This window comes from Clinocottus analis, unplaced genomic scaffold (genome assembly GCF_023055335.1).
Source record: "Clinocottus analis isolate CAN_PGR_092001 unplaced genomic scaffold, fCliAna1.0.p SCAF_55, whole genome shotgun sequence".
Classification (NCBI taxonomy): Eukaryota; Metazoa; Chordata; class Actinopteri; order Perciformes; family Cottidae; genus Clinocottus; species Clinocottus analis.
In genome coordinates, this window is record NW_027176213.1 from 266,750 (window position 1) to 293,302 (window position 26,553).

The window sequence follows — 26,553 nt, forward strand, 5'->3', positions numbered from 1 at the left end:
CATCCGACTCTACAAACGCGTAAAAAAAGCTTGTGTGAAATTAGCTGAAGATTTTTCTATCGGTCATAAAAATGAATGAAGGCCGAGCGTGAGATGATCAATAATCAATAATCCCTTTTACCAGCAACACGTTGCTCTGTGGAGCAACAGGACAGAACCGAGTTCAGTCCAGAAGAGACGGGAACCCAAACAAAGAACCCTCATTTCAAACCGGTTTCACTGCTTCTAATCTTTTTGAACCGGTTTCAAAGTGGTTTGAACTGAACAGAACTCGTAGACTTTCTTCATATTTATGATTCATTCTCATAATTTAAAGACTAAACTAAGATTTGAATTTAAATATTAAACTCAGAACAGTTTCCCTCGTCCCGTACTTTTGATTCAGTGAGAGAACGCAGAAGGTGAAGACAGGAAGTGGGAAGCGAGTGCAGCGGTGTTGGTGGAGGGGGCGTGGCCTGGCCTTGGCCCCGCCCCCTCCCAGGCTCAGTCGAAGGGGCTGAAGTCCCTCTCCAGGTTCTCCGACTCGTCGTCGTCGGAGAAGAAGTCGTCCTCGTCGATGTCGTCCTCGTCGTAGTCCTCGTGCCACTCGGGGACGTACTCCTCGTCGTACTCTTCGTCCTCGTCCTCCTCGCCGTCGTTGTTGTTGTTGTTGTTGTCCGAGTCTCCGGACTCGGACGCCCGGTCCGCCTTGGACCTGAGAGGCAGACCAGCGATTAGAACCAGAACCCTAATGGAACAGAACCCATAGGAACCAGAACTAGAACTAGAACCCCTAGGGTCCAGAACCAGAACCCGTAGGGACAAGAGCTAGAACCGGAACCCCTAGAGTCCAGAACCAGAACCCCTAGAGTCCAGAACCAGAACCCATATGGTCTAGGTTCTGTGGTTCTGGTGTCATACTCACACTTTGTTGGGGTCCGTGTTGTTGGCCCGGTTGGAGGTCTGGGTGGGTTCTGGTTCCTGGCTCCTGGACTGGAACCCCACCCTGAAGTCCTGGAGACAGAACACAGAGCACTGAACTGGGAGCAAACTGGTCTGGACTGGGTTTTATTGTTAAAATAATAATAATTATTACATAACACTGGTTCCACCTGTCTCCACACTGACTCTACACTGGTTCCACCTGTCTCCACACTGACTCTACACTGGTTCCACCTGTCTCTACACTGACTCTACACTGGTTCCACCTGTCTCTACACTGACTCTACACTGGTTCCACCTGTCTCTACACTGGTTCCACCTGTCTCTACACTGGTTCCACCTGTCTCTACACTGACTCTACACTGGTTCCACCTGTCTCTACACTGACTCTACACTGGTTCCACCTGTCTCTACACTGGTTCCACCTGTCTCTACACTGGTTCCACCTGTCTCTACACTGACTCTACACTGGTTCCACCTGTCTCTACACTGGTTCCACCTGTCTCCACACTGTCTCCACACTGGTTCCACCTGTCTCCACACTGGTTCCACCTGTCTCCACACTGGTTCCACCTGTCTCTACACTGGTTCCACACTGTCTCTACACTGGTTCCACCTGTCTCCACACTGTCTCCACACTGTCTCCACACTGTCTCCACACTGTCTCCACACTGTCTCCACACTGTCTCCACCTGTCTCCACACTGTCTCCACCTGTCTCCACACTGGTTTCATACTGGTTTCAGGTGTCTGGAGACTGGTTACCTGGGTGGAGTGCTGCAGGATGGCCAGCAGGCGCTCCTGGATGCGTCGGATCAGTTCCAGTCCCGTGTTCAGGTGTTCTGGCTTCAGCAGCCGGACGCAGGAGGCCAGGTCAGTGCACTGCAGCAGCGTCTCCTCTGAGAGCACACAGCACCAGTTAACACCAGTGAGACCAGTGCAGACACCAGCAGCGGCGTTGAGAGGGAGGAGTCTCACCCAGCAGGATCTGCAGGGCGTTGGTGTGCAGGTCCAGAGCCTCGGTCTGCTGCTCCATCACGTCCATCTTCTCCGTCTCCTGGTTGTAGTAGCTGTACACGCAGGAGTAGGCCAGCACCTGCAGACAGCGACGAGGGCACAGTGAACCCATTACAAGTGGCGTCAGCAGGAGGAGGACGATGACGATGAAGATGCTGGTACCTTACGAGCCTGAGCGAGGACTTTACAGCCGTCGATGACGAACGTCAAAGACTTCATCGGCAGAGCTTCATGAATGGACGACACCTTGCTCTCCAGGTGGATCGCAAAGTCCTGCAACGGAAAGCAGAGCTGCAGGACCAGAGCGGTGTCTCCTGATGCCCTACTGCTGAGCTAGCTGAGGCTAACGGGCTAGCTGAGGCTAACGAGCTAGCTGAGGCTAACGAGCTAGCTAAGTGTGTAGATCTTCATACCTTGGCCTGGTGGTGGAAGGTGCATCGGTCGTTATAATCCTGGAACTTCTTCTCCTGCCGCGCTGCTTTACTCACCTGGAACAGCCCAGTGGAATCAGACATGTTATTATGGTCTGCTCGTGTGTTATTATGGCCTGTTCGTGTGTTATTATGGCCTGTTCGTGTGTTATTATGGTCTGTTCGTGTGTTATTATGGCCTGTTCGTGTGTTATTATGGCCTGTTCGTGTGTTATTATGGCCTGTTCGTGTGTTATTATGGCCTGTTCGTGTGTTATTATGGCCTGTTCGTGTGTTATTATGGCCTGTTCGTGTGTTATTATGGCCTGTTCGTGTGTTATTATGGCCTGTTTGTGTGTTATTATGGCCTGTTCGTGTGTTATTATGGCCTGTTCGTGTGTTATTATGGTCTGTTCGTGTGTTATTATGGCCTGTTTGTGTGTTATTATGGCCTGTTTGTGTGTTATTATGGCCTGTTCGTGTGTTATTATGGCCTGTTCGTGTGTTATTATGGCCTGTTCGTGTGTTATTATGGTCTGTTCGTGTGTTATTATGGTCTGTTCGTGTGCGAGCATGAGGTCAGGTGACCGTGTGGACCAACCATGGCGGAGCAGTTGTAGTAGTCCTTGTGTGTTGGTTTCCATGGTTTCAGGCAGCGCCAGCAGAAGCCATGGTTACACTTGGCACAGGTCATACTGGGAAGAGGGATAAATCACCATCATCACCATCACCATCACCAGCACATCAACACCCCCCCCCTCGTGGGCTACGTACTGCAGGCAGCCCTCGTTCTTCTCGATCTGCGCCTGGCAGCTGGGGCAGCGCTTGGAGATGAGCTTGGCGAGGTGTTTGCTCTGAGCCTCCATGTTCATGCCCTCATAGAAGCCGCCGTCGTCCATCCACTGAGACATGTGGCTGCAGCTGGCCGGGTAGTGCGCCTGCAGGGGGCGAGTGAGTCTCTCTGTGAGTGTGTGTGTGTGTGTGTGTGTGTGTGTGTGTGTGTGTGTGTGTGTGTGTGTGAGTGAGTGAGTGAGTGAGTGTGTGTGTGTGAGTGAGTGTGTGTGTGTGTGAGAGTGTGTGTGTGTGAGAGTGAGTGTGTGTGCGTGTGAGAGTGAGTGTGTGTGCGTGTGAGAGTGAGTGTGTGTGCGTGTGAGAGTGAGTGTGTGTGAGAGTGAGTGTGTGTGAGAGTGAGTGTGTGTGAGAGTGAGTGAGTGAGTGTCTCTCTCTCTGTGTGCGTCTCTCTCCGTGTGCGCGTCTCTCTGTGTGTGCGTGTCTCTCTGTGTGCGTGTCTCTCTGTGTGCGTGTCTCTCTGTGTGCGTGTCTCTCTGTGTGCGTCTCTCTGTGTGCGTGTCTCTCTGTGTGCGTGTCTCTCTGTGTGCGCGTACCTCGGGGAAGTTGCAGCTGAAGCATGCGCTCCAGCTGCAGCAGCTGCATGTCCCGGTGCTTCCCGTGTTCTCTTTGCACAGGATGCGGTCGCAGCCCAGCGGGTTGGTGCACCAGGTCAGGTTGGAGCAGCTCTCCACGAAGCCTCTGAGCAAGGCACTCTGGTACTGCGGGTCCAGAGGCAGAGCGCGTTACGGCCGGGCGGTCGGGAATCGACGGGTGACGGGTGGGTGGTGCGCGGTTACCTTGGCGACGGTGTCCGGGTCGGTCAGGATGCTGAGGAAGAACCTGGAGGTGGGCTGGGCCCGGCAGTCCGTGATGGGGCAGTTACAGCTCATCACCAGGTTCTGCTCGATGCGCAGCGTCAGGTACTCCTGCCAGCACGACTACACACAGACACACAACCTGCTGTTCATGCATCTGTGTGTGTGTGTGTGAGTGTGAGTGTGAGTGTGAGTGTGTGTCCCACCCTGCAGCAGTAGTGCATGCAGCTCAGAGAGGGGAGGGGCTCCGCAGGAGGGGGGCGGGGCCCGAGGCACACTGGGCAGCTGGAGGCGGGGCTCGGCTGAGGGTTCCGGCTCTTGAGGCCGGCGGCCACGACGAGGTCGTCGGGGTCGTCGGTGTAGCGCTGAACCAGCAGGTCCACGTTCCACCTGCAGTGCACCAGCAGGTGCTCGGCCCGGTCCAGGTCCAGACTCAGAGTCCCTGACACCTGAGAGGAGGAGGGACAACGTCACCTGTCTGTCACCTTGACACACCTGAGGGGACAACGTCACCTATTTTGCGTCTCTCTGCGGTTGTTCTGCGTCTCTTTTGTCTTTGGGGCGGCTGGAGCTCAGGGGGATGAGCGGTCGTCCCGTTACCACAAGGTAGCTGGTTCCATCCCCCCACAGTTCACAGGTCAAAGTGTCTCTGAGCACGACACTTAACCCTCGCTCACAGGCCCGCTGCTCCTTCATCAAGGACGGTCAAATGCAGAGGAATTTCCCCAGGGGGATTAATAAAAGTGTGTGTCTGTCTTTGTGGTTGTTCTGCCTCTGAACAGCATGAGCTCTCGTCTCTCAGACATGGGTTCAAACACAACTTTATTGACAAAACCGACCTGTTGGACCGTCCTCTGCATCAGCTGTCGGACTTCCTCCTGCGTCATCGTCCGACCCATCGAGAACAGAACCGCGTCCAGAACGCCGTCCTCGAAGCTCCGAGGGGCCGACGCCAGACTGCAACACACACAGCAGCCGTCACCAGGGGTCATGAGGTCACCAGGGGTCAAGAGGTCACCAGGGGTCATGAGGTCACCAGGGGTCATGAGGTCACCAGGGGTCATGAGGTCACCAGGGGTCATGAGGTCACCAGGGGTCATGAGGTCACCAGGGGTCGTGAGGTCACCAGGGGTCGTGAGGTCACCAGGGGTCGTGAGGTCACCAGGGGTCACAAGGTCCCGTCCCAGAGGACGAGACAACATGCAGCGCAGCAGGAAGGCCAGAAAGACGACAGACCCTGAACACACCTGTATGCAGATGCTTCAACAATGTATTAATATTTAAATATTAATACTAATAACAGAGCAAATCTACTGGAGATATCTGGCTTCCCTCTGACATGCCAACCTGTTTTCACCCGTTTAAAAACAACTCTTAATGTGATGCAGTTCAGTAATCATTTCACATGTATTACTCATAGTTTCACTAATTTAGTTTATATTAAAAAGTGTATTTGCTTGAGGTGAAAATGTTGATTAATGATCTTAATTATTTAAAAGAAGTCAAAAGACAACGAGCAAAGTTTAAATCTGTTCTTTATTTTCTCTTTGTAGAAAATTAGACATTTTACATTTTGTCTGTTTTGGAGGAATTACAGGATGTGACTTTGTGAATGCGAAGAACGTCACATAATCAATAATTATAATAATCAATAATTATAATAATTATAATAAAAATAATAAAAGTGCAGCAATAGAACTGAACTCAGATCTGCTTCTAGCTGATAAAACAGCAGCAACACTTTTTTCAACACGGCCTGAACCAGTTCAAGAAACCAGGATGCCTTCAGGGAGCGCCGGGAAACCAGAGAGACGGCTCCTTAAAGAGACAGTACCCCGGGAGACGGCTCCTTAAAGAGACGGTACCCTGGGAGACGGCTCCTTAAAGAGACGGTACCCCGGGAGACGGCTCCTTAAAGAGACGGTACCCCGGGAGACGGCTCCTTAAAGAGACAGTACCCCGGGAGACGGCTCCTTAAAGAGACGGTACCCTGGGAGACGGTTCCTTAAAGAGACGGTACCCCGGGAGACGGCTCCTTAAAGAGACGGTACCCCGGGAGACGGCTCCTTAAAGAGACGGTACCCCGAGAGACGGCTCCTTAAAGAGACGGTACCCCGAGAGACGGCTCCTTAAAGAGACGGTACCCCGGGAGACGGCTATTTAAAGAGACAGTACCCCGGGAGACGGCTATTTAAAGAGACGGTTCCTTAAAGAGACGGTACCCCGGGAGACGGCTCCTTAAAGAGACAGTACCCCGGGAGACGGCTCCTTAAAGAGACGGTACCCCGGGAGACGGCTCCTTAAAGAGACGGTACCCCGGGAGACGGCTATTTAAAGAGACAGTACCCCGGGAGACGGCTATTTAAAGAGACGGTTCCTTAAAGAGACGGTACCCCGGGAGACGGTTCCTTAAAGAGACAGTACCCCGGGAGACGACTATTTAAAGAGACAGTACCCCGGGAGACGACTATTTAAAGAGACAGTACCCCGGGAGACGGCTATTTAAAGAGACGGTTCCTTAAAGAGACGGTACCCCGGGAGACGGTTCCTTAAAGAGACAGTACCCCGGGAGACGACTATTTAAAGAGACAGTACCCCGGGAGACGGCTCCTTAAAGAGACGGTACCCCGGGAGACGGCTCCTTAAAGAGACGGTACCCCGGGAGACAACTATTTAAAGAGACGGTTCCTTAAAGAGACAGTACCCCGGGAGACGACTATTTAAAGAGACAGTACCCCGGGAGACGGCTATTTAAAGAGACGGTTCCTTAAAGAGACGGTACCCCGGGAGACGGTTCCTTAAAGAGACGGTACCCCGGGAGACGGTTCCTTAAAGAGACAGTACCCCGGGAGACGGTTCCTTAAAGAGACGGTACCCCGGGAGACGGCTCCTTAAAGAGACAGTACCCCGGGAGACTGTTCCTTAAAGAGACGGTACCCCGGGAGACGGCTCGTTAAAGAGACGGTACCCCGGGAGACGGCTCGTTAAAGAGACAGTACCCCGGGAGATGGCTCGTTAAAGAGACAGTACCCCGGGAGACGGTTCCTTAAAGAGACGGTACCCCGGGAGACGGCTCCTTAAAGAGACAGTACCCCGGGAGACGGTTCCTTAAAGAGACGGTACCCCGGGAGACGGCTCCTTAAAGAGACGGTACCCCTGGAGACGGTTCCTTAAAGAGACGGTACCCCGGGAGACGGCTCCTTAAAGAGACGGTTCCTTAAAGAGACGGTTCCTTAAAGAGACGGTACCCCGGGAGACGGCTCCTTAAAGAGACGGTTCCTTAAAGAGACGGTTCCTTAAAGAGACCCCGGGGGACGAAGAGGGATACGAACGGGAACCTTCGTCTCTGACTGAATCAAGTGTGGCAACAACAACGGATCGACCCTCAGAGGTCAGAGGTCACACCTGATGTCGTCCACGGCGGCGTCCTTCCCGCCCTCGGCCCGGCTGAAGGAGAACTGGGCCTGGCCCTTCTGCGGCGTGGACGGGTCCTCGGGCAGGAACTCTACGATGTGCGGGTTGTCCTCGTTGCGGCGGATGCAGCCGCGGCCGATGACGTGCATGATGCAGGACAGCACGTCGCCGCTGCTGCAGCCGAACCGAGAGCCGCGCGCCTCCTGCTTCTGACAGGAGTCCAGCACCTGGGGGGCAGGCGAGCACCAGGTGAGCACCAGGTGAGGACCACAGGGTTCACACAGGTCACCAATGGACTTACAGGACGTTCACAAAACTTTTAGGTTTTCTTTATTTTTAATAGTTTTTGTGTAATTTTCCAGGTTTTCCAAGACCGTAAGAACACTGACTACACCTCCCATGATGCACCGGGGTAGAGGCCCACCCACCTTGAAGACCAGGTTGTCGATGTGCATCTCCTTCTCCCGCTTCATGATGTGCACGATCAGGCAGTACAGGAAGCTCCTCTTCCTCTCCAGCGAGCCGGCCGCGTCCTCGTCCACGTTCAGGTACGTCTGGCGGGGAAGGAGCCGCACCGAGGAGGCCACGCCCACTCTGAGGGACGCCACCTGCTGGTTCACCTGCAGCACACCTGAGAGCACACAGGAGAGTTAGGGAGGGGGGGGCAGGAGGTGGAGCAGGAGCAGGAGGAGGAGCAGGAGACAGGCTGACCCTGGCAGGGCTCCTCCGGCTGGCTGCAGGTCAGTGGTCCTCCTTCCGCGATGAGCGGCAGCAGCGCGTGAAGCAGCACCGCAGCCGAGAGGCCGGAGTCCTGCAGCAGAGCTGCGACTGGAACCTCCTGCAGAGAGAGGGCAGTGAACGCACCGCGCCGTTAGAGAGGAGGGGCAGTGAACGCACCGCGCCGTTAGAGAGGGGGGGCAGTGAACGCACCGCGCCGTTAGAGAGGGGGGGCAGTGAACGCACCGCGCCGTTAGAGAGGAGGGGCAGTGAACGCACCGCGCCGTTAGAGAGGGGGGGCAGTGAACGCACCGCGCCGTTAGAGAGGAGGGGCAGTGAACGCACCGCGCCGTTAGAGAGGGGGGGCAGTGAACGCACCGCGCCGTTAGAGAGGAGGGGCAGTGAACGCACCGCGCCGTTAGAGAGGAGGGGCAGTGAACGCACCGCGCCGTTAGAGAGGGGGGGCAGTGAACGCACCGCGCCGTTAGAGAGGGGGGGCAGTGAACGCACCGCGCCGTTAGAGAGGAGGGGCAGTGAACGCACCGCGCCGTTAGAGAGGGGGGGCAGTGAACGCACCGCGCCGTTAGAGAGGGGGGGCAGTGAACGCACCGCGCCGTTAGAGCACCTGCATCGTGGTGTATACAGAGTACTTCATGTGTGTACTTGTACCTGCTGGTGGTTGAGCTGCAGCAGGATGAACATCTGCATCGTGGACACGTGAAGCTTCCAGCAGCCGAACTGAAGCTCAGCGTGACCGAGCCACGTCCACTGGAGCCGCCGGGGCTGCAGCAGCGCCTGACCTGGAGGTTGTACTGGTTATACTGGGTGTGCTGGTCCTACTGGGTGTACTGGTTAAACTGGTTACTCACTGTGGGTGTAGAACTGGGTGAACTGGTTCAGGTAGGAGCAGAGGTCTTGTGGAAAGTTTTTGCTGGGTCGCTCCAGGAAGCAGAGAGACGACACGGCCCAGCAGCGAGGAGACAGAACCAGAACCTGGACCTCTGACTCCGCCTCCTCTGACTCCACCCACTCCTCCTCCATCATCTGCAGCACACACACACACACACACACACACACACACACACACACACGTTACAAACTCTGAAGCACGACAGTTTCCGCATCACGACCCAACAGCAGGAGGCCTTGTGGGCGTTTCCGACCTGGTCTCGCTCCTGCAGGCTGCGGTCCAGCTGCTGCAGGCGGTACAGGTGGAACTCCTGCTGCAGCTCCGTGGACTCGCTCAGGTTCTTCAGCATCTGCTGAGGGAACCGGCTCGGGAAGCAGCTGCCGATCTGATCCACCACGGCGCTCTCCAGCCACGCGTTGCCCTGAGCCAGCAGCCGGTCGCCCAGGTAGTACCTGACAGGCACAGCGGAGGGATTAGGGTCGGGGTTCAAAACTGTGGGGCGCGGCCCTCTGGTGGTAATTATTAGCACAGATAGAACTTGATTGCACGTTATTAGTTTCTGTCTGATGGAGGAGTCACCAAAAGTGCTTTCAATACAAATTCAGCACGGACCGTTTTGAAAATTGTTGCCGACAAAATTCTCACAAAATGATCAGATTTTGAACTGAACCAGTCCGACGGCTCTCGGGCCAGCGGCCGCGTCGCACCTGTAGAAGTGCTCGAAGGTGTTGGCGAGTTCCAGACCCGACAGGAAGAGCATCGGCTCCAAGAACTGCTGCAGACGCTCCAGAGTCTCAGCGCCGCCCGACCCGCTCGCCTGAATGGTGGAGTCTATGTACTGGGAGAAGCGCTCGCTCACCTGGACGGACACACACACACACACACACACACACACACACACACACACACACACACACACACACACACACACACACACACACACACACACACACACACACACACACACACACACGTCAAGCTTCTGGAGTGACTCCCGTGCACGGCTCTGAGGACAGGAGTGACTCACGTGCACGGCTCTGAGGACAGGAGTGACTCCCGTGCACGGCTCTGAGGACAGGAGTGACTCCCGTGCACGGCTCTGAGGACAGGAGTGACTCCCGTGCACGGCTCTGAGGACAGGAGTGACTCCCGTGCACGGCTCTGAGGACAGGAGTGACTCCCGTGCACGGCTCTGAGGACAGGAGTGACTCCCGTGCACGGCTCTGAGGACAGGAGTGACTCACGTGCATGGCTCTGAGGACAGGAGTGACTCACGTGCATGGCTCTGAGGATGGACAGCTGCAGCAGCGCGCTGGAGAAGCCGTGCCGCAGGGCGAGCACGAAGGCGGTCTGCTGTCCGAACAGCTCCTCCATGGCGTTCTTCAGCCGCAGGTGCAGAGTCCGGTAGCGCTCCACGAAGTCCGGCAGGCTGCAGCTGGACTCCAGGAAGCTCTTCACCTGAGGGGAGCACAGGTGTGACCACAGAGACACATTTGAGACGCCCCGCCCTCCCGGCTGTGTGTGTGTGTGTGTTACCTGGCGCTCTACCACGCCCTGCCAGCAGAGGGCGATGCCCGCGATGCTGCTGCTGCCCTTCATCTTGGGCTTGGCCGAGGAGGACGAGGAGGAGGAAGAGGCTGCGGCCGTTTCTTTGTTCTTCCCCTCATTACCGTCTGGAAGGAAAACGTTAAAACGGCAGATTCTCTTGAGGAAGTCGCTTTTCGTTGAATTAAAATCTTTAAATGACAAAAATGAGGCAGGCCGCCGGCAGGCCGCCGGCAGGCCGCCGGCAGGCCGCCGGCGGCAGGTGCCTACATCATTTCAAGTGTCAAGTGTCGGACGCCGGCTGCCGGGCGCCATGTGACAGAACATAAACAAACAGCAGATTGACCTCTGACCTCTGGTGCTACTTACTCTTCAGCTCTTTGCTTCGGTTGAGACCTTCTGAAAACAAAATAAACTCGTTAGATCCACACGTCATGGCTGTTCACATTTTACCGTCTTGTGATGTCAAAGTGACATCAACATGATGTCACCAGGCCAGCCCGTCATGGTGACATCATGATGACATCACCAGGCCAGCCCGTCATGGTGACATCACCAGGCCAGCCCGTCATGGTGACATCATGATGACATCACCAGGCCAGCCCGTCATGGTGACATCATGATGACATCACCAGGCCAGCCCGTCATGGTGACATCATGGTGACATCACCAGGCCAGCCTGTCCTCGCCGTCCTCGTGGACTCACTTGACTTGACCGGCGGTCGGAGCTCCTCTGCGTCCAGCCGGCTCGTGTCCACGTGGACCAGCAGGTGTGTGAGGCGCCGCACTCTGGAGTTAAAGATGGCCGCCCGGCTTTTGCAGCGGCGTGTGGACTCGGCGTTGCACAGGTACTCACTGAGCAGCCAGGACAGAGGGCTGGACGCTGAGGATTCTGGGTAAAACAGGTGAGAGAGCCATCTTTCTGAGGACCAAGTTCAGGTTGAGCAGTCGTTATGAGGACACTGTGTGTGTGTACCTGTCAGGTACACACACACAGTGTCAGTGCGTGTGTACCTGTGTGTGTGATGCTGTGCACTATAGGTGTGATCAGAGCCTCCCAGCAGGTTCTCCCCAGAGCTTCAGACGCTTCAGCGTCCGGCAGGAAACGATCAGCAAACATCTGCTCGTGTCTCAGAGCGCTGTTCAGCCTACACGCGCACACACACACACACACACACACACACTATCAGTGTTGTTAACAGCAGTACCAACAGTACTACCAGCAGTACTAACAGTACCAGCAGTACCAACAGTCCTACCAGCAGTACTAACAGTCCTACAACCAGTACCACCAGTACTACCAGCAGTACCAACAGTCCTACCAGCAGTACCAACAGTACCAGCAGTACCAACAATCCTACCAACAGTACTACCAGCAGTACTACCAGCAGTACTAACAGTACCAGCAGTACCAGCAGTACCAACAGTACTACCAGCAGTACTAACAGTACCAGCAGTACCAACAGTCCTACCAGCAGTACCAACAGTCCTACCAGCAGTACCAACAGTCCTACCAGCAGTACCAACAGTACTACCAGCAGTACCAACAGTCCTACCAGCAGTACCAACAGTCCTACCAGCAGTACTAACAGTCCTACCAGCAGTACTAACAGTACTACCAGCAGTACTAACAGTACTACCAGCAGTACTAACAGTCCTACCAGCAGTACCAACAGTCCTACCAGCAGTACCAACAGTCCTACCAGCAGTACTAACAGTCCTACCAGCAGTACTAACAGTCCTACCAGCAGTACTAACAGTACTACCAGCAGTACCAACAGTCCTACCAGCAGTACCAACAGTACTACCAGCAGTACCAACAGTCCTACCAGCAGTACCAACAGTCCTACCAGCAGTACCAACAGTCCTACCAGCAGTACTAACAGTCCTACCAGCAGTACCAACAGTCCTACCAGCAGTACTAACAGTCCTACCAGCAGTACTAACAGTCCTACCAGCAGTACCAGCAGTACTAACAGTACTACCAGCAGTACTAACAGTCCTACCAGCAGTACCAACAGTCCTACCAGCAGTACCAACAGTCCTACCAGCAGTACCAACAGTCCTACCAGCAGTACCAACAGTCCTACCAGCAGTACCAACAGTCCTACCAGCAGTACTAACAGTCCTACCAGCAGTACTAACAGTCCTACCAGCAGTACTAACAGTACTACCAGCAGTACTAACAGTCCTACCAGCAGTACTAACAGTCCTACCAGCAGTACTAACAGTCCTACCAGCAGTACTAACAGTACTACCAGCAGTACTAACAGTACCAGCAGTACCAACAGTACTACCAGCAGTACCAACAGTCCTACCAGCAGTACCAACAGTCCTACCAGCAGTACCAACAGTCCTACCAGCAGTACCAACAGTCCTACCAGCAGTACCAACAGTCCTACCAGCAGTACCAACAGTCCTACCAGCAGTACTAACAGTCCTACCAGCAGTACTAACAGTCCTACCAGCAGTACTAACAGTACTACCAGCAGTACTAACAGTCCTACCAGCAGTACTAACAGTCCTACCAGCAGTACTAACAGTCCTACCAGCAGTACTAACAGTACTACCAGCAGTACTAACAGTACCAGCAGTACTAACAGTCCTACCAGCAGTACTAACAGTACTACCAGCAGTACCAACAGTCCTACCAGCAGTACTAACAGTACTACCAGCAGTACCAACAGTACTACCAGCAGTACTAACAGTACCAGCAGTACCAACAGTACTACCAGCAGTACTAACAGTACCAGCAGTACCAACAGTCCTACCAGCAGTACCACCAGTACTACCAGCAGTACTAACAGTACCAGCAGTACTACCAGCAGTACCTACTTGTTGAAGAGCTGCAGCAGCTGCGTCTGGTCCTCCAGAACCTCCTGGCACCAGGTGTGGGCCTTGGTGCTGTAGAACAGGAACGTCCTGCAGCACAGCTGCTCCTTGAACACCGGCCAGAACGTCGGCTTTGGACCCAGAACCTCGAACCCGTGAACCCGAGTATCAATACCTCCCTGTGAGAGGAGGAGTCAGAGGAGAGGAGGAGGAGTCAGAGAAGAGGAGGAGTCAGAGAAGAGGAGTCAGAGAAGAGGAGGAGGAGTCACTGGAGAGGAGGAGTCAGAGAAGAGGAGGAGTCAGAGAAAAGGAGGAGGAGGAGTCAGAGAAGAGGAGGAGGAGTCAGAGAAGAGGAGGAGGAGTCACTGGAGAGGAGGAGGAGTCACTGGAGAGGAGGAGTCAGAGAAGAGGAGGAGTCAGTGGAGAGGAGGAGGAGTCAGAGAAGGAGGAGTCCTTACAGACCTGCTGACATCTCTTGACCCTGATCTGGATGATGGACCAGAACCTGGTCATGTTCTCCAGGAGAACCACGCGACTGGCCGACGGAGTCACATTCACCTGCACACACACACACACACACACACACACACACACACACACACACACACACACACACACGCACACACACAGAGTTATCATTTGGGGTGACGTGACGAGCCTTCGTCGGAGAGGAAGAGGAGGCTCACCGTGTTCAGCTCTGTGTTGACGTTGGTCGGGTCGTCTCCTCCCAGAACCAGAACCCGGGCCGGCATGTAGCTGGAGTCCTCGCTGGCCACCTGCACGGCCAGCTGCCTGCAAGACAAGGTCACCTTCAGCTGTCCTGCTCCACACCTGGTGACCCACACCTGGTGTTCAGCAGCAGGTGTTCAGCAGCAGGTGTTCAGCAGCAGGTGTTCAGCAGCAGGTGTTCAGCAGCAGGTGTTCAGCAGCAGGTGTTCAGCAGCAGGTGTTCAGCAGCAGCAGTCTGTACCTGATGACGACTCCTTTGTGCATGTAGATGTTGATGAAGTGGGAACCGGTGCAGCCGTTGGACTCCCAGTAGGTTTTGGGGTTCTTGTCGGTCAGCTTGTTAGCTCGGTGGTGATTGGACGACACCTCCACCTTCTCCCAGCACTTGTCCTCCTTGAGCTCCACGCTGGAGCCTGAACACAACACGTTGTCTTCATATTAACTCACAGTACCTACAACCTGCTCACAGGTGCGGGTGCCGGGCGCTGGACCCACCTTGGCAGAGGTTCCTGAGGAACACGTCGAAGAAGGGGATGTTGATTGGCTGGTGGCTGCGCCGGTGCTCCTCGATCTGACCCAGCACCATCTGACAGGAAGCAGGAAGTACATGTTCCTTCAGATAGACACCATGTAGTACCCTGTTGGACCACACGGAGCACCCACAGCTGCATGCTGCTCATGCACTGCATTCAGTGTGACCTGTGACCTGTCGACTACTGATGTCCCTCTGGACGGCAGTACCTGGATGCACCCGGCCAGCACGCTGGTGGTCATCTTCTTGTAGAGGCTGGCGTACTTCTCACAATCGGTGATGAGGTCCCTGAGCTCGGGGACCAGCAGCAGGCTGGAGCTGTGCTTGTCCAGAGCCTTCACCAGCGCCTCTTTGGTGCCAAGCCGACACATCACCACCGTGTAGTCCTTGTTCAGGGACGCCAGCCGGTACAGGAAGCGCACGAACAGCTGGACCACCTGGCAACCAATCACAGGAGGTTAGACAGCTGGACCACCTGGCAACCAATCACAGGAGGTTAGACAGCTGGACCACCTTGCAACCAATCACAGGAGGTTACACAGCTGGACCACCTGAGCAACCAATCACAGGAGGTTAGACAGCTGGACCACCTGGCAACCAATCACAGGAGGTTAGACAGCTGGACCACCTGGCAACCAATCACAGGAGGTTAGACAGCTGGACCACCTGGCAACCAATCACAGGAGGTTACACAGCTGGACCACCTGGCAACCAATCACAGGAGGTTACACAGCTGGACCACCTGGCAACCAATCACAGGAGGTTAGACAGCTGGACCACCTGGCAACCAATCACAGGAGGTTAGACAGCTGGACCACCTGAGCAACCAATCACAGGAGGTTACACAGCTGGACCACCTGAGCAACCAATCACAGGAGGTTACACAGCTGGACCACCTGAGCAACCAATCACAGGAGGTTACACAGCTGGACCCACCTCTCTGTCGCTGAGGAAGGCCGTCATGGAGGACAGACAGGGCTCGATGCTCTCGTGCCATGGCAGCATGTCCTCTTGGTAGTGGTCCAGGAACTTGTTCAGGATCCTGCAGGAAACCAAGAGCCAATCAGACGAGCTCATCATCATCATCATCATCATCATAGGCCGTGGCTGCTAGGTACCTGAGGATGGACAGCTGGACGGCCCGGTCAGCTCGGTGCTGCTCCATCAGGCGGACCAGATCCTGATAGGTGTCCCGACTGTGAGTCACCTGAGACGGCATCATCATCATCATCATCATCATCATCGTCATCGTCATCGTGTAATGATAACCCCACCATCAGTTACCTGTCTGCGCTCCTCCTCCAGCTGGGAGGCGTCGTCACACAGCAGCTGCTCCAGAGTCTGGATCACCTCTCTGGTGGCCGTCAGCTCCTTCAGGCTCACCACCAGCATCTGCAGCTCCGTGTCCTTCAAGTCCAGCTGCTCCCGGGACTCTGAGCACCACAGAAGAAGAACAGATCAATATGTAAGCATAGGTAGTGTTGGTTCTGGTGCCCCCTGTGGACTAAAGAGGTAGTGTTGGTTCTGGTGCCCCCTGTGGACTAAAGAGGTAGTGTTGGTTCTAGCGCCCCCTGTGGACTAAAGAGGTAGTGTTGGTTCTGGTGCCCCCTGTGGAATAAAGAGGTAGTGTTGGTTCTGGTGCCCCCTGTGGAATAAAGAGGTAGTGTTGGTTCTGGCGCCCCCTGTGGACTAAAGAGGTAGTGTTGGTTCTAGCGCCCCCTGTGGACTAAAGAGGTAGTGTTGGTTCTGGTGCCCCCTGTGGACTAAAGAGGTAGTGTTGGTTCTAGCGCCCCCTGTGGACTAAAGAGGTAGTGTTGGTTCTGGTGCCCCCTGTGGACTAAAGAGGTAGTGTTGGTTCTGGTGCCCCCTGTGGACTAAAGAGGTAGTGTTGGTTCTGGTGCCCCCTGTGGACTAAAGAGGTAGTGTTGGTTCTGGTGCCCCCTGTGGACTAAAGAGGTAGTGTTGGTTCTAGTGCCCCCTGTGGACTAAAGAGGTAGTGTTGGTTCTGGTGCCCCCTGTGGACTAAAGAGGTAGTGTTGGTTCTGGTGCCCCCTGTGGACTAAAGAGGTAGTGTTGGTTCTAGTGCCCCCTGTGGACTAAAGAGGTAGTGTTGGTTCTAGTGCCGACTGTGGACTAAAGAGGTAGTGTTGGTTCTAGTGCCCCCTGTGGACTAAAGAGGTAGTGTTGGTTCTAGTGCCCCCTGTGGACTAAAGAGGTAGTGTTGGTTCTGGTGCCCCCTGTGGACTAAAGAGGTAGTGTTGGTTCTAGTGCCCCCTGTGGACTAAAGAGGTAGTGTTGGTTCTAGTGCCCCCTGTGGACTAAAGAGGTAGTGTTGGTTCTGGTGCCCCCTGTGGACTAAAGAGGTAGTGTTGGTTCTGGTGCCCCCTGTGGACTAAAGAGGTAGTGTTGGTTCTGGTGCCCCCTGTGGACTAAAGAGGTAGTGTTGGTTCTAGTGCCCCCTGTGGACTAAAGAGGTAGTGTTGGTTCTAGTGCCCCCTGTGGACTAAAGAGGTAGTGTTGGTTCTGGTGCCCCCTGTGGACTAAAGAGGTAGTGTTGGTTCTAGTGCCCCCTGTGGACTAAAGAGGTAGTGTTGGTTCTGGTGCCCCCTGTGGACTAAAGAGGTAGTGTTGGTTCTAGTGCCCCCTGTGGACTAAAGAGGTAGTGTTGGTTCTGGTGCCCCCTGTGGACTAAAGAGGTAGTGTTGGTTCTGGTGCCCCCTGTGGACTAAAGAGGTAGTGTTGGTTCTGGTGCCCCCTGTGGACTAAAGAGGTAGTGTTGGTTCTAGTGCCCCCTGTGGACTAAAGAGGTAGTGTTGGTTCTGGTGCCCCCTGTGGACTAAAGAGGTAGTGTTGGTTCTAGTGCCCCCTGTGGACTAAAGAGGTAGTGTTGGTTCTGGTGCCCCCTGTGGACTAAAGAGGTAGTGTTGGTTCTAGTGCCCCCTGTGGACTAAAGAGGTAGTGTTGGTTCTGGTGCCCCCTGTGGACTAAAGAGGTAGTGTTGGTTCTCGGACCAGGTAAATGCTCAAGGTGGGCTACCTTTGCCGTCCAGCCGGTGCAGCATGGACACGTGGTTCAGGGCGATGATGGCCAGCATGGTGTCGGCTCGGGACAGCGTCAGACACTTCTTGAGCACGGCGGCGAGGCCGGCGGCCTCCAGCTGCTCCGCCAGGCTCTTGTGGCTGGAGACCAGCATGACGACCAGCAGCAGCCCGTTACGCACCGCCGGCACGCCGCTGCACAGGGTTACACACAGGGTTACACACAGGGTTACACACAGACCAACACACAGACCAACACACAGACCAACACACGCCGTTTGCCGGCGGCGGCAGGACGTTACCCTTTGGTCTGCAGCAGGAGCTCCATGGCGGCCGGCACGGCGCCCAGCAGGCCCCGGGAGCCCGCGGGCGTCGCCGAGCCGATGCTGGCGAAGATCTCCAACATCATCTGAGTGCCGGACTCTGAGAGCGGGAGGCTGCCGCCGGCGCTGCGCAGGTCGTGTTTACTGGCTCCAGAGATCACCTTCAGGGTCTGTCAACAACAACAACAACAACAACCAGGTGACCACATGGAAACATCCAACAGGTCATGGTAGTTAAAAACCTCTTCGTCAGCCTTCCTCCTTCTACACTGAACAACAGGAAGTCACAGGTATAAGGCCCGCCTGCTGCTTCAGTTGATTTGCTGCCTCGGTCCAGCGGGATCTTGATAAGTGGTGAAACCCTCAGGTCTTTTCTGGGGTCTCTAGGGCTTTTCTAGAGTCTCTCTAGGGTCTCTCTGCAGTCTATAGGGTCCCTGCAGGTCCCTGCAGGTCTCTGCAGGTCTCTAGACTTGGGTAGAGAAGAGGAAAGGGTCTTACTGCGAGCGCCAGCTGCTGGACCGGAGCGCTGCTGGAGAACTCCAGCATGCAGGACAGGACGGCCTTGACTCCGCCCTCGGTGGCGAAGGACACCCTCCACTCGTACCTGAGCATGAGCAGGTGAGCCAGCCTCAGGGAGCCCAGGACCAGGTCTCTGGAGGCCGAGGCCAGCAGCTCCACCAGCAGCTTCAGCACCTTGTCCCTGCAGAGGACCACACAGGTGTTACTTCAGCCAGTCCTCATGTTCACGGAGAGCCTGAAGGCACCATGAGAACGTTACCATGTTTACAGAGAGCCTGAACGCACCATGAGAACGTTATCATGTTCACAGAGAGCCCGAACGCACCACGAGAACGTTATCATGTTCACAGAGAGCCTGAACGCACCATGAGAACGTTATCATGTTCACAGAGAGCCCGAACGCACCACGAGAACGTTATCATGTTCACAGAGAGCCTGAACGCACCATGAGAACGTTATCATGTTCACAGAGAGCCTGAACGCACCATGAGAACGTTATGATGTTCACAGAGAGCCCGAACGCACCACGAGAACGTTATCATGTTCACAGAGAGCCTGAACGCACCATGAGAACGTTATCATGTTCACAGAGAGCCTGAACGCACCACGAGAACGTTATCATGTTCACAGAGAGCCTGAACGCACCATGAGAACGTTATCATGTTCACAGAGAGCCCGAACGCACCACGAGAACGTTATCATGTTCACAGAGAGCCTGAACGCACCACGAGAACGTTATCATGTTCACAGAGAGCCTGAACGCATCACGAGAACGTTATCATGTTCACAGAGAGCCTGAACGCACCACGAGAACGTCATGTACCTTCTGATCCCTGGAGGATGGAACAGTGTTTACTCGGTGCTGCTCATGATAAACGGTGGAGGGCTCAGAGTGGTGCAGCACAGAGAAAGTAGCATGAAATATGATCGACGACATGCTGGAACACACAGCCGTCCCAGCACATAGACGGAGCCGGCGGCTCCGTCTATGTGCTGGAGCGCTTCCCTCACCGGACGGTCTGGGCGGAGTCGCTCCTCATGGAGTTCTTCTCCTGGCCTCCCTTCTCCTCCAGCAGCCTGGTGATGAAGAGGACGGTGGCCAGCTGCTGGCCCGGGTCCGAGCCCGACGCGCCCTTCTTCAGGATGTCCACCACCTCCCCCATTTTTTCCAGCACCGTCTTCTTGCCCTGGACCCGCGGGTTGTGGAACACTGGGAGGACAGAACAGCGGGTCAGGAGACGGTTCTGATCGGACTTCACGACGCTCATCAGCCTCAACGTGCTGCGTCACCTCATCTCCTCTCCTCCTCACACCTCTCATCTCCTCCTCCTCACACCTCTCATCTCCTCCTCCTCACACCTCTCATCTCCTCCTCCTCACACCTCTCATCTCCTCCTCCTCACACCTCTCATCTCCTCCTCCTCACACCTCTCATCGCCTCCTCCTCACACCTCTCATCTCCTCCTCCTCACACCTCTCATCTCCTCCTCCTCACACCTCTCATCTCCTCCTCCTCACACCTCACACCTCTCATCTCCTCCTCCTCACACCTCACACCTCTCATCTCCTCCTCCTCCTCACACCTCTCATCTCCTCCTCCTCACACCTCTCATCTCCTCCTCCTCACACCTCTCATCTCCTCCTCCTCACACCTCTCATCTCCTCCTCCTCACACCTCTCATCTCCTCCTCCTCACACCTCTCATCTCCTCCTCCTCACACCTCTCATCTCCTCCTCCTCACACCTCTCATCTCCTCCTCCTCACACCTCTCATCTCCTCCTCACACCTCTCATCTCCTCCTCACACCTCTCATCTCCTCCTCACACCTCTCATCTCCTCCTCACACCTCTCATCTCCTCCTCACACCTCTCATCTCCTCCTCACACTTCTCATCTCCTCCTCACACCTCTCATCTCCTCCTCACACCTCTCATCTCCTCCTCACACCTCTCATCTCCTCCTCACACCTCTCATCTCCTCCTCACACCTCTCATCTCCTCCTCACACCTCTCATCTCCTCCTCACACCTTTCATCTTGTCCTCCAGGTCTTCGGGGTATTGGCTGTCGTCCTCTGAAGGAAGCTCGCTCTCCGTCTCTGGGCTGCTGCAGTCGGGGTCAGCAGGAGGTTCCTTCTTCGCTTTTTTGGAGACAGAACCCATGGAAGAGGAGGAGGAGGAGGAGGAAGACGTCAAGACCGATGACGAAGAGGAGGAGGTCTGTCCTTCTCCGAGGCCGGACGAACCCAGAGAGCTTTCAGCTGGAAAACAAAGTCGTACTCATGGACGCTGATTTATATGTAAAGAGAAACCTCTCTTTGAATCCTTATTTATTTGTGTGTGTGCGCGTGTGCGTGTGCGTGTGTGTCCCCTCACCAAGCAGCTCTTCGTCCTCCACACTGCCTCCTCCTCCTCTTAGGTAGTGCTTGGAGAAGGTGTGAGAACAAAGCAGGTCGCTCAGACACGACGACGGCAGCTTCTGCTTCAGGTAGTGAAGCAGCTTCTTAGCCACGCCTCCAGGGACAGACAGACCAATCAGAGACCAGTCGTCCAGCTCCGCCTCCTCCAGCACAGACAGACAGACATACAGACAGTGTTTTATAGAGAGACCTTTTCCAGTGAATGAGTTATTCTGTATTTTCCTTCTTCCTGGTCTTCACAGGACGAGAGCCTCAGTTTCCCAGCATGCTCCTCGGCGTCCGTGTTTGTCTCACCTGGTCGTCGAGGCTCTGCAGCAGGACGGCGTTGACCTCCCGCTGCTGGTCAAGGTCCAGCTTCTTGATGAAGAAGAGGATCTCCCACCACTCGGCCCGGCTCAGCGCCGGCGTCTCCGGGTGCAGCCCCTGGGACAGGTAGGGCAGCGAGTACAGCCCCCCGGGGGGCTTGCAGAAGAAGGCCTGGCTCACTGCGGAGCACAACAACACTCAGAGGGCCGCAACAACACTCAGGACCATGGAGGACCCCGGCGGGCCGGGTCTTACCGGCCGTGAGCTTGAGCGTCTCCGTCAGCGTGGAGGCCTTCTCCTGCGTCTCCTTCTCCGCCTGGCTGCTGCTGCCGCCGCTGCCCAGCACCTCCACCATGTGCCAGTGGACCCAGTAGGTCCTGGACAGCGAGTTCCAGTACACCTGCTCACAGGGTGACAGGGTGAGAGGGTGAGAGGGCTCCTACAGGGTGCAAAGGTCTGCCGGGACTCTCGTCCCGATAGCATAACGGACCTGCACTCATCAGTCAGTCATCAGAGGGCCGGGGATTGAACCTCCGACCCTCTGACTGAAGGATGACTCTGCCACTACTGCGGCGTCAGCCGCCATGATTATTCAAGGTGGGCGTGTCCTATTGAAGGTGGGCGTGTCTTATTGAAGGTGGGCGTGTCCTATTGAAGGTGGGCGTGTCCTATTGAAGGTGGGCGTGTCTTATTGAAGGTGGGCGTGTCCTATTGAGGGTGGGCGTGTCCTATTGAGGGTGGGCGTGTCCTATTGAGGGTGGGCGTGTCTTATTGAGGGTAGGCGTGTCTTATTGAAGGTAGGCGTGTCTTATTGAAGGCGTGTCTTATTGAAGGTAGGCGTGTCTTATTGAAGGTAGGCGTGTCTTATTGAAGGTAGGCGTGTCTTATTGCCTCCTCACCTGAACAGGTGGCGAGCCGTCGTTGCTGTAGCGAAACTCGCCCTCGTCGCCGGCGCTGACCTCCTCGTAGTCCTCCAGCATGCGCACCATCATGCCGCTCTTCAGGTTGTCCTGGACGTACTCCACGTAGGCCGAGCGGCTGGCGAAGTCGGAGCGCGTCTTGTAGCCGTTCCCCGTCTTCTTCTTCGGTGGTGCGGCGGCGACAGGAGCGGCTACCGTGGAGCTGTTGTCGAGGACGACGGGGGAGGCGCAGAAACGAGGCTGGAAAATGGACCTGAGGACGGGCCGGGGCGCCTCCTCCCCCGGCTCCTCCCAGCAGCCCCCGCCTCCTGCCGGGCCGGGGGCGGGGGCGTCGGGGGTCTGGCGGTTCCGGTCCCAGCCCATCACGCGGACCAGCTCCGAGATGAGGTTGGCCATGGCCATGGTGAAGTCAAACTCCCGCTGCATGCGCAGGTGGTCCGCCTGGTGGGCGGTGCTGGAGGTGGAGGCGGGGCTGGCGTCCGGTCGGTCAGAGTTTGACTCCGCCCCCGCCGTGTTGAGCTTGTCCATAAGCGACGTCACGCACAGGTAACGCTTCACCAGAGAGAACAGCAGCTTTCCAGGGATCTGAGCACAGAGGGGACACGAACCACGACGTCATCCATCACTATGGTGATGATGATGATGATGACAATAATAATAATAATAATAATAATAATAATAAGTCAGTAGCGGCCGTGGTTTCAGTGAGTCGTATTGTCCACATGAAGGAACAGGAGTCTGGAGCTTCTGTCACAGAGCGACTCAACACACGGTCATACATGTGAGGAGCCACACGGCTCCACCGCGAGGAGGAGGAAGAGGAGGAAGAGGTCACGAGGAGAACTAAAGGAGACGAGACGCTCCTGTTGACCCTCGTGGACCCAGTAGACCCTCGGACTCGGAGCCTCCTTGGTGTTTCAGACCCCTGGCGTCCTGTCAGACGTGAGCTCACCTGCGGCAGGTGGATCCCTTCGAAGGAGATGCCGTGCTCCTCAGAGGACGTGGTCTCTGCAAACAGCTCCAGCAGAGTGTAGCGGTTATCAAAGTCCATGTGCTGCTCGATGCCGTCCTGCTGGCTGAGGGACAGCAGGACGTACGCCCGGCTTCCTGTAGGGGGACGGAGAGGACACGAGGTTAAGACCAGAGGACACGAGGTTAAGACCAGAGGACACGAGGTTAAGACCAGAGGACACGAGGTTAAGACCAGAGGACACGAGGTTAAGACCAGAGGACACGAGGTAAGAGAGACAAAAGGATGGATGTAAACATGGATGTAAACATGTAAACATGGTTGTAAACATGGATGTAAACGAGGCATCGGGGCTCCGAGGTGAAGCTCTGGAGTGACTACGTGTTTCTGTAGTTTCCAGAACTAGAAGTTCTGTGACGCATCAGGATGACTCAGCATCTCCAGTCACTGTGAACCTGAAGAGCTGCTTCAAAAAGACATCGAGAGCAGCATCTGTGCCCAATAGAGGATCTGTGCAGCCACACACACACACACACACACACACACACACACACACACACACACACACACACACACACACACACACACACACACACACACACACACACACACACACACACACACACACAAAAACTTTTCCATTGTGAGTCAGAGTGAGAGCTCTCCTCTGATGTTATCACACTGAACGCTGCAATGACTCATGGGAAAAACTCTCAGCCACTCCTCATCAAGCGGCAACAGAAGAAGAAGTGTTACAACATTATTTACACAAGATGTGACTCCTCTGGTTGTATAGAAGTCTATGCTTCATGTGTTAAAGCTGCATTCTCTCTCCTGACCACCAGGGGGCGACTCCTCTGGTTGTATAGAAGTCTATGCTTCATGTGTTAAAGCTGCATTCTCTCTCCTGACCACCAGGGGGCGACTCCTCTGGTTGTATAGAAGTCTATGCTTCATGTGTTAAAGCTGCATTCTCTCTCCTGACCACCAGGGGGCGACTCCTCTGGTTGTTTCATCTCTGCATAGACTTCTATACAACCACAGCTTCACCAGCTCAGAACCCAGTGGCGCTCAACCGGACCAGAACCAACAGAACATCTGGAATAAATACGTTTTAGCTGAGCTTAGCATAAAGATAGGAACCAGAGGGAAACTGGTCAGCTGCCTGCCGGCCAATCAGAGAGCGGCGTGAGTTTTACCTGCGTCGTGCGAGGCGAGCGCACGCAGCATCTTGCCGGCGCTGCGCCGGGTCTGCGTCTCCCGGTTGCACAGCAGCTCCATCAGCAGGTTGAGGGCGCCGGTCTCCTTGAAGACGCCGACCAGCGAGCCGATGCCGGCGTAGGCGCTCAGCACGTGGATGGTGTGCGTGATGCTGATGGAGAAGTCGCTCTTCTTGGCCATCTGCTTCCTGGCCCGACGCACCAGGTTCTTCACGTCCTCCTTCATGTCCGACAGCTCCACCTCGTCAAAGGTGGCGTCCGCGGGCGAGTCGGCGGCGCCCCTAGCGGCGGCTTCGCCGCGCAGCGCCTCCTGCTGGAGGGGGCGCTGCTGCGCGTCCGCCTTCCTCTTGCCCAGCAGGCCGGGGCAGCTGGCGTACACGTCCTCCGTGGACATCCACATCAGGATGTTCTCCGGCTTGCTCTCTCCTGACGTGGAGCCGGAGCCGGACCCGTCCGACCCGGCGCCGCCCGTCCCGCCCGCCTCGCTGCCGCCGGTGCCGTCGTCGATGGTGACGAGGCACCAGCGGATCAGGTGCTCCGTCTGCCCGTCGTGCGTGCGGCGCTGGCGGATCAGCTCCTCTGGGTACGCCTGCAGCCTCGGGCCCAGCTGCACCAGCAGGTTCCCGTTGCGGCGTTCGCCCACCATGGTCGCTAAGGACACACCAGTACTACGGATTATCAGAGGACAGACACACACACACACTACCTAAACATCAAATAACTATAACTACACAACCACGTAACTCACACCAAACTACATTAAAAAACCTCAGGATTTAAGAGCCACTGATTAGAGCCGTTAGAACCGAGAGGATTGAGTTGGTCTATAGTTCCTCTTTCTGTCTTTTCTCTGACTGACTGACACACACACACACACACACACACACACACACAGTGTATTATTACGCCACGTCGCTTTCATAAACACTTGCTCGTGACTTTTAAGTTATCTGGTGTGAGTAAATAGTCATACTATGAATAATAACAATCATAATAATAGTCATAATGTTATCCTAGATGCTAACGTTAGCTCAGCAGATCACTTCGTCTAGCTAGTTGGCTCGCTAGCTAGCATGCTAATTAGCAGAACCAGAGTCCATTTAAAAACCTCCAGATTTAAGAGTCGTTGATGGAAGACAAACGGAAGTTGACCATGACCCCAGCAGGCCGGGCTGGAGCCGGAGGAGCAGCCGGACAGCTTCTCTGCTGGAGCGGTTATGTTTGCTCAGTTGTGTTGGTGCCGGACCGAAGAGCGCACCCAGGGCTCCTCGGGACACACCTCACACCGACGAGCAGCTTCACACCGCGCGGGTTAAACGCATAACTGCGCTAAATGAGCGCGTTTGCGAGTGCAGTCTGGTGAGCGGCGGCGGAGGAGCGGGGCGGGCCTGCACACACACCCGCCTGGGGAAGCCAGGAAGGCGGCCCCGCTGGCACACACACACACACCCCGGACCCGAGGAGCCGCTCAGGTGAGTCGGGCTTACCTGCCGCCTCACTGACGTCACTCCTGGTCTCCGTGTTGCCCCTCGCGCGCTGTTTTCTCTTCCGCCCCAACGTGCCGCTGTCTGTTCGGTGTGCCGGAGCTGCGCTGCGCTGCTGGTTGCGCATCTGCGCAGTGTGGCAGTCAGGGCGCAGCGCCGGGGCTCTTCTTCTTCTGCGCTCCTTCCGCTCCTTCTTCTTCTTCTTCTTCTTCGGCTTTAATGGCGGGTCGCAAACCACCGCGAAACGGGCTTCCCGCCCCCTGTGGTGTGACCCGGAAGTGACATATTTTACCTCGTTAATATGAAGATAAATAGTTATTTATATATATTGTTTTGATACATCATGAAAGAAATATTTATGATTTATTGTACAGTTTATTTTAATATTTATTGTACAGCTTATTTTAATATTTATTGTACATTTTATTTTGTTGTCCATTCAATTGAATTATTCCAGGTTTGTGTTTAATAAATGCTGAAAGACATTAGTTTTGTCTCAAGGAGTTTAATGAGGTTCATTTCCATTACAGATTGTATTCGGCTGAGGGAGTTTAACATGTGATCAGTGTTTAGTACTTTGTGTGTAGAAGGATAGATTTGGGACACAGACTGTTGTAGTTCCTCCAGCAGGGGGCGCTCTCTCACAGAGCATCGCCTCAGAGTCCTGAACACCAAGAGGTTTAG

The 26,553-nt window shown here is 55.2% G+C and overlaps 1 protein-coding gene across 5 annotated transcripts; it reads right to left on the minus strand.

Moving 5' to 3' along the window:
* Positions 1-353: 353 nt before the first annotated feature.
* Positions 354-26,083, minus strand: LOC137803414 (cullin-9). Of its 5 annotated transcripts, none has more exons than XM_068601855.1 (45): positions 25,873-26,083; positions 24,365-25,036; positions 23,148-23,302; positions 22,175-22,780; positions 21,531-21,675; positions 21,264-21,454; positions 20,926-21,109; positions 20,580-20,810; positions 19,564-19,762; positions 18,532-18,733; positions 18,013-18,203; positions 17,709-17,905; positions 15,957-16,105; positions 15,791-15,879; positions 15,609-15,714; positions 14,882-15,109; positions 14,636-14,726; positions 14,382-14,553; positions 14,098-14,203; positions 13,874-13,969; positions 13,415-13,590; positions 11,594-11,727; positions 11,286-11,471; positions 10,949-10,978; positions 10,571-10,707; positions 10,310-10,492; positions 9,742-9,893; positions 9,288-9,486; positions 8,994-9,168; positions 8,794-8,924; positions 8,119-8,245; positions 7,836-8,038; positions 7,399-7,634; positions 4,833-4,950; positions 4,200-4,442; positions 3,976-4,116; positions 3,733-3,897; positions 3,122-3,285; positions 2,949-3,042; positions 2,351-2,425; positions 2,100-2,210; positions 1,899-2,016; positions 1,686-1,819; positions 905-993; positions 354-694 (listed from the first exon to the last, which is right to left on the minus strand). In XM_068601855.1, the coding sequence occupies exons 1-45, from the start codon at positions 25,994-25,996 to the stop codon at positions 484-486; spliced, it is 7,866 nt and encodes a 2,621-aa protein (XP_068457956.1). In that variant the 5' UTR covers positions 25,997-26,083; the 3' UTR covers positions 354-483. The 5 variants fall into 5 exon arrangements, with proteins under 5 accessions (XP_068457956.1, XP_068457957.1, XP_068457955.1 ...); XM_068601856.1 differs by having other exon boundaries at positions 10,949-10,975; positions 20,926-21,112; XM_068601854.1 differs by having other exon boundaries at positions 20,926-21,112.
* Between the last annotated feature and the right edge of the window lie 470 nt (positions 26,084-26,553).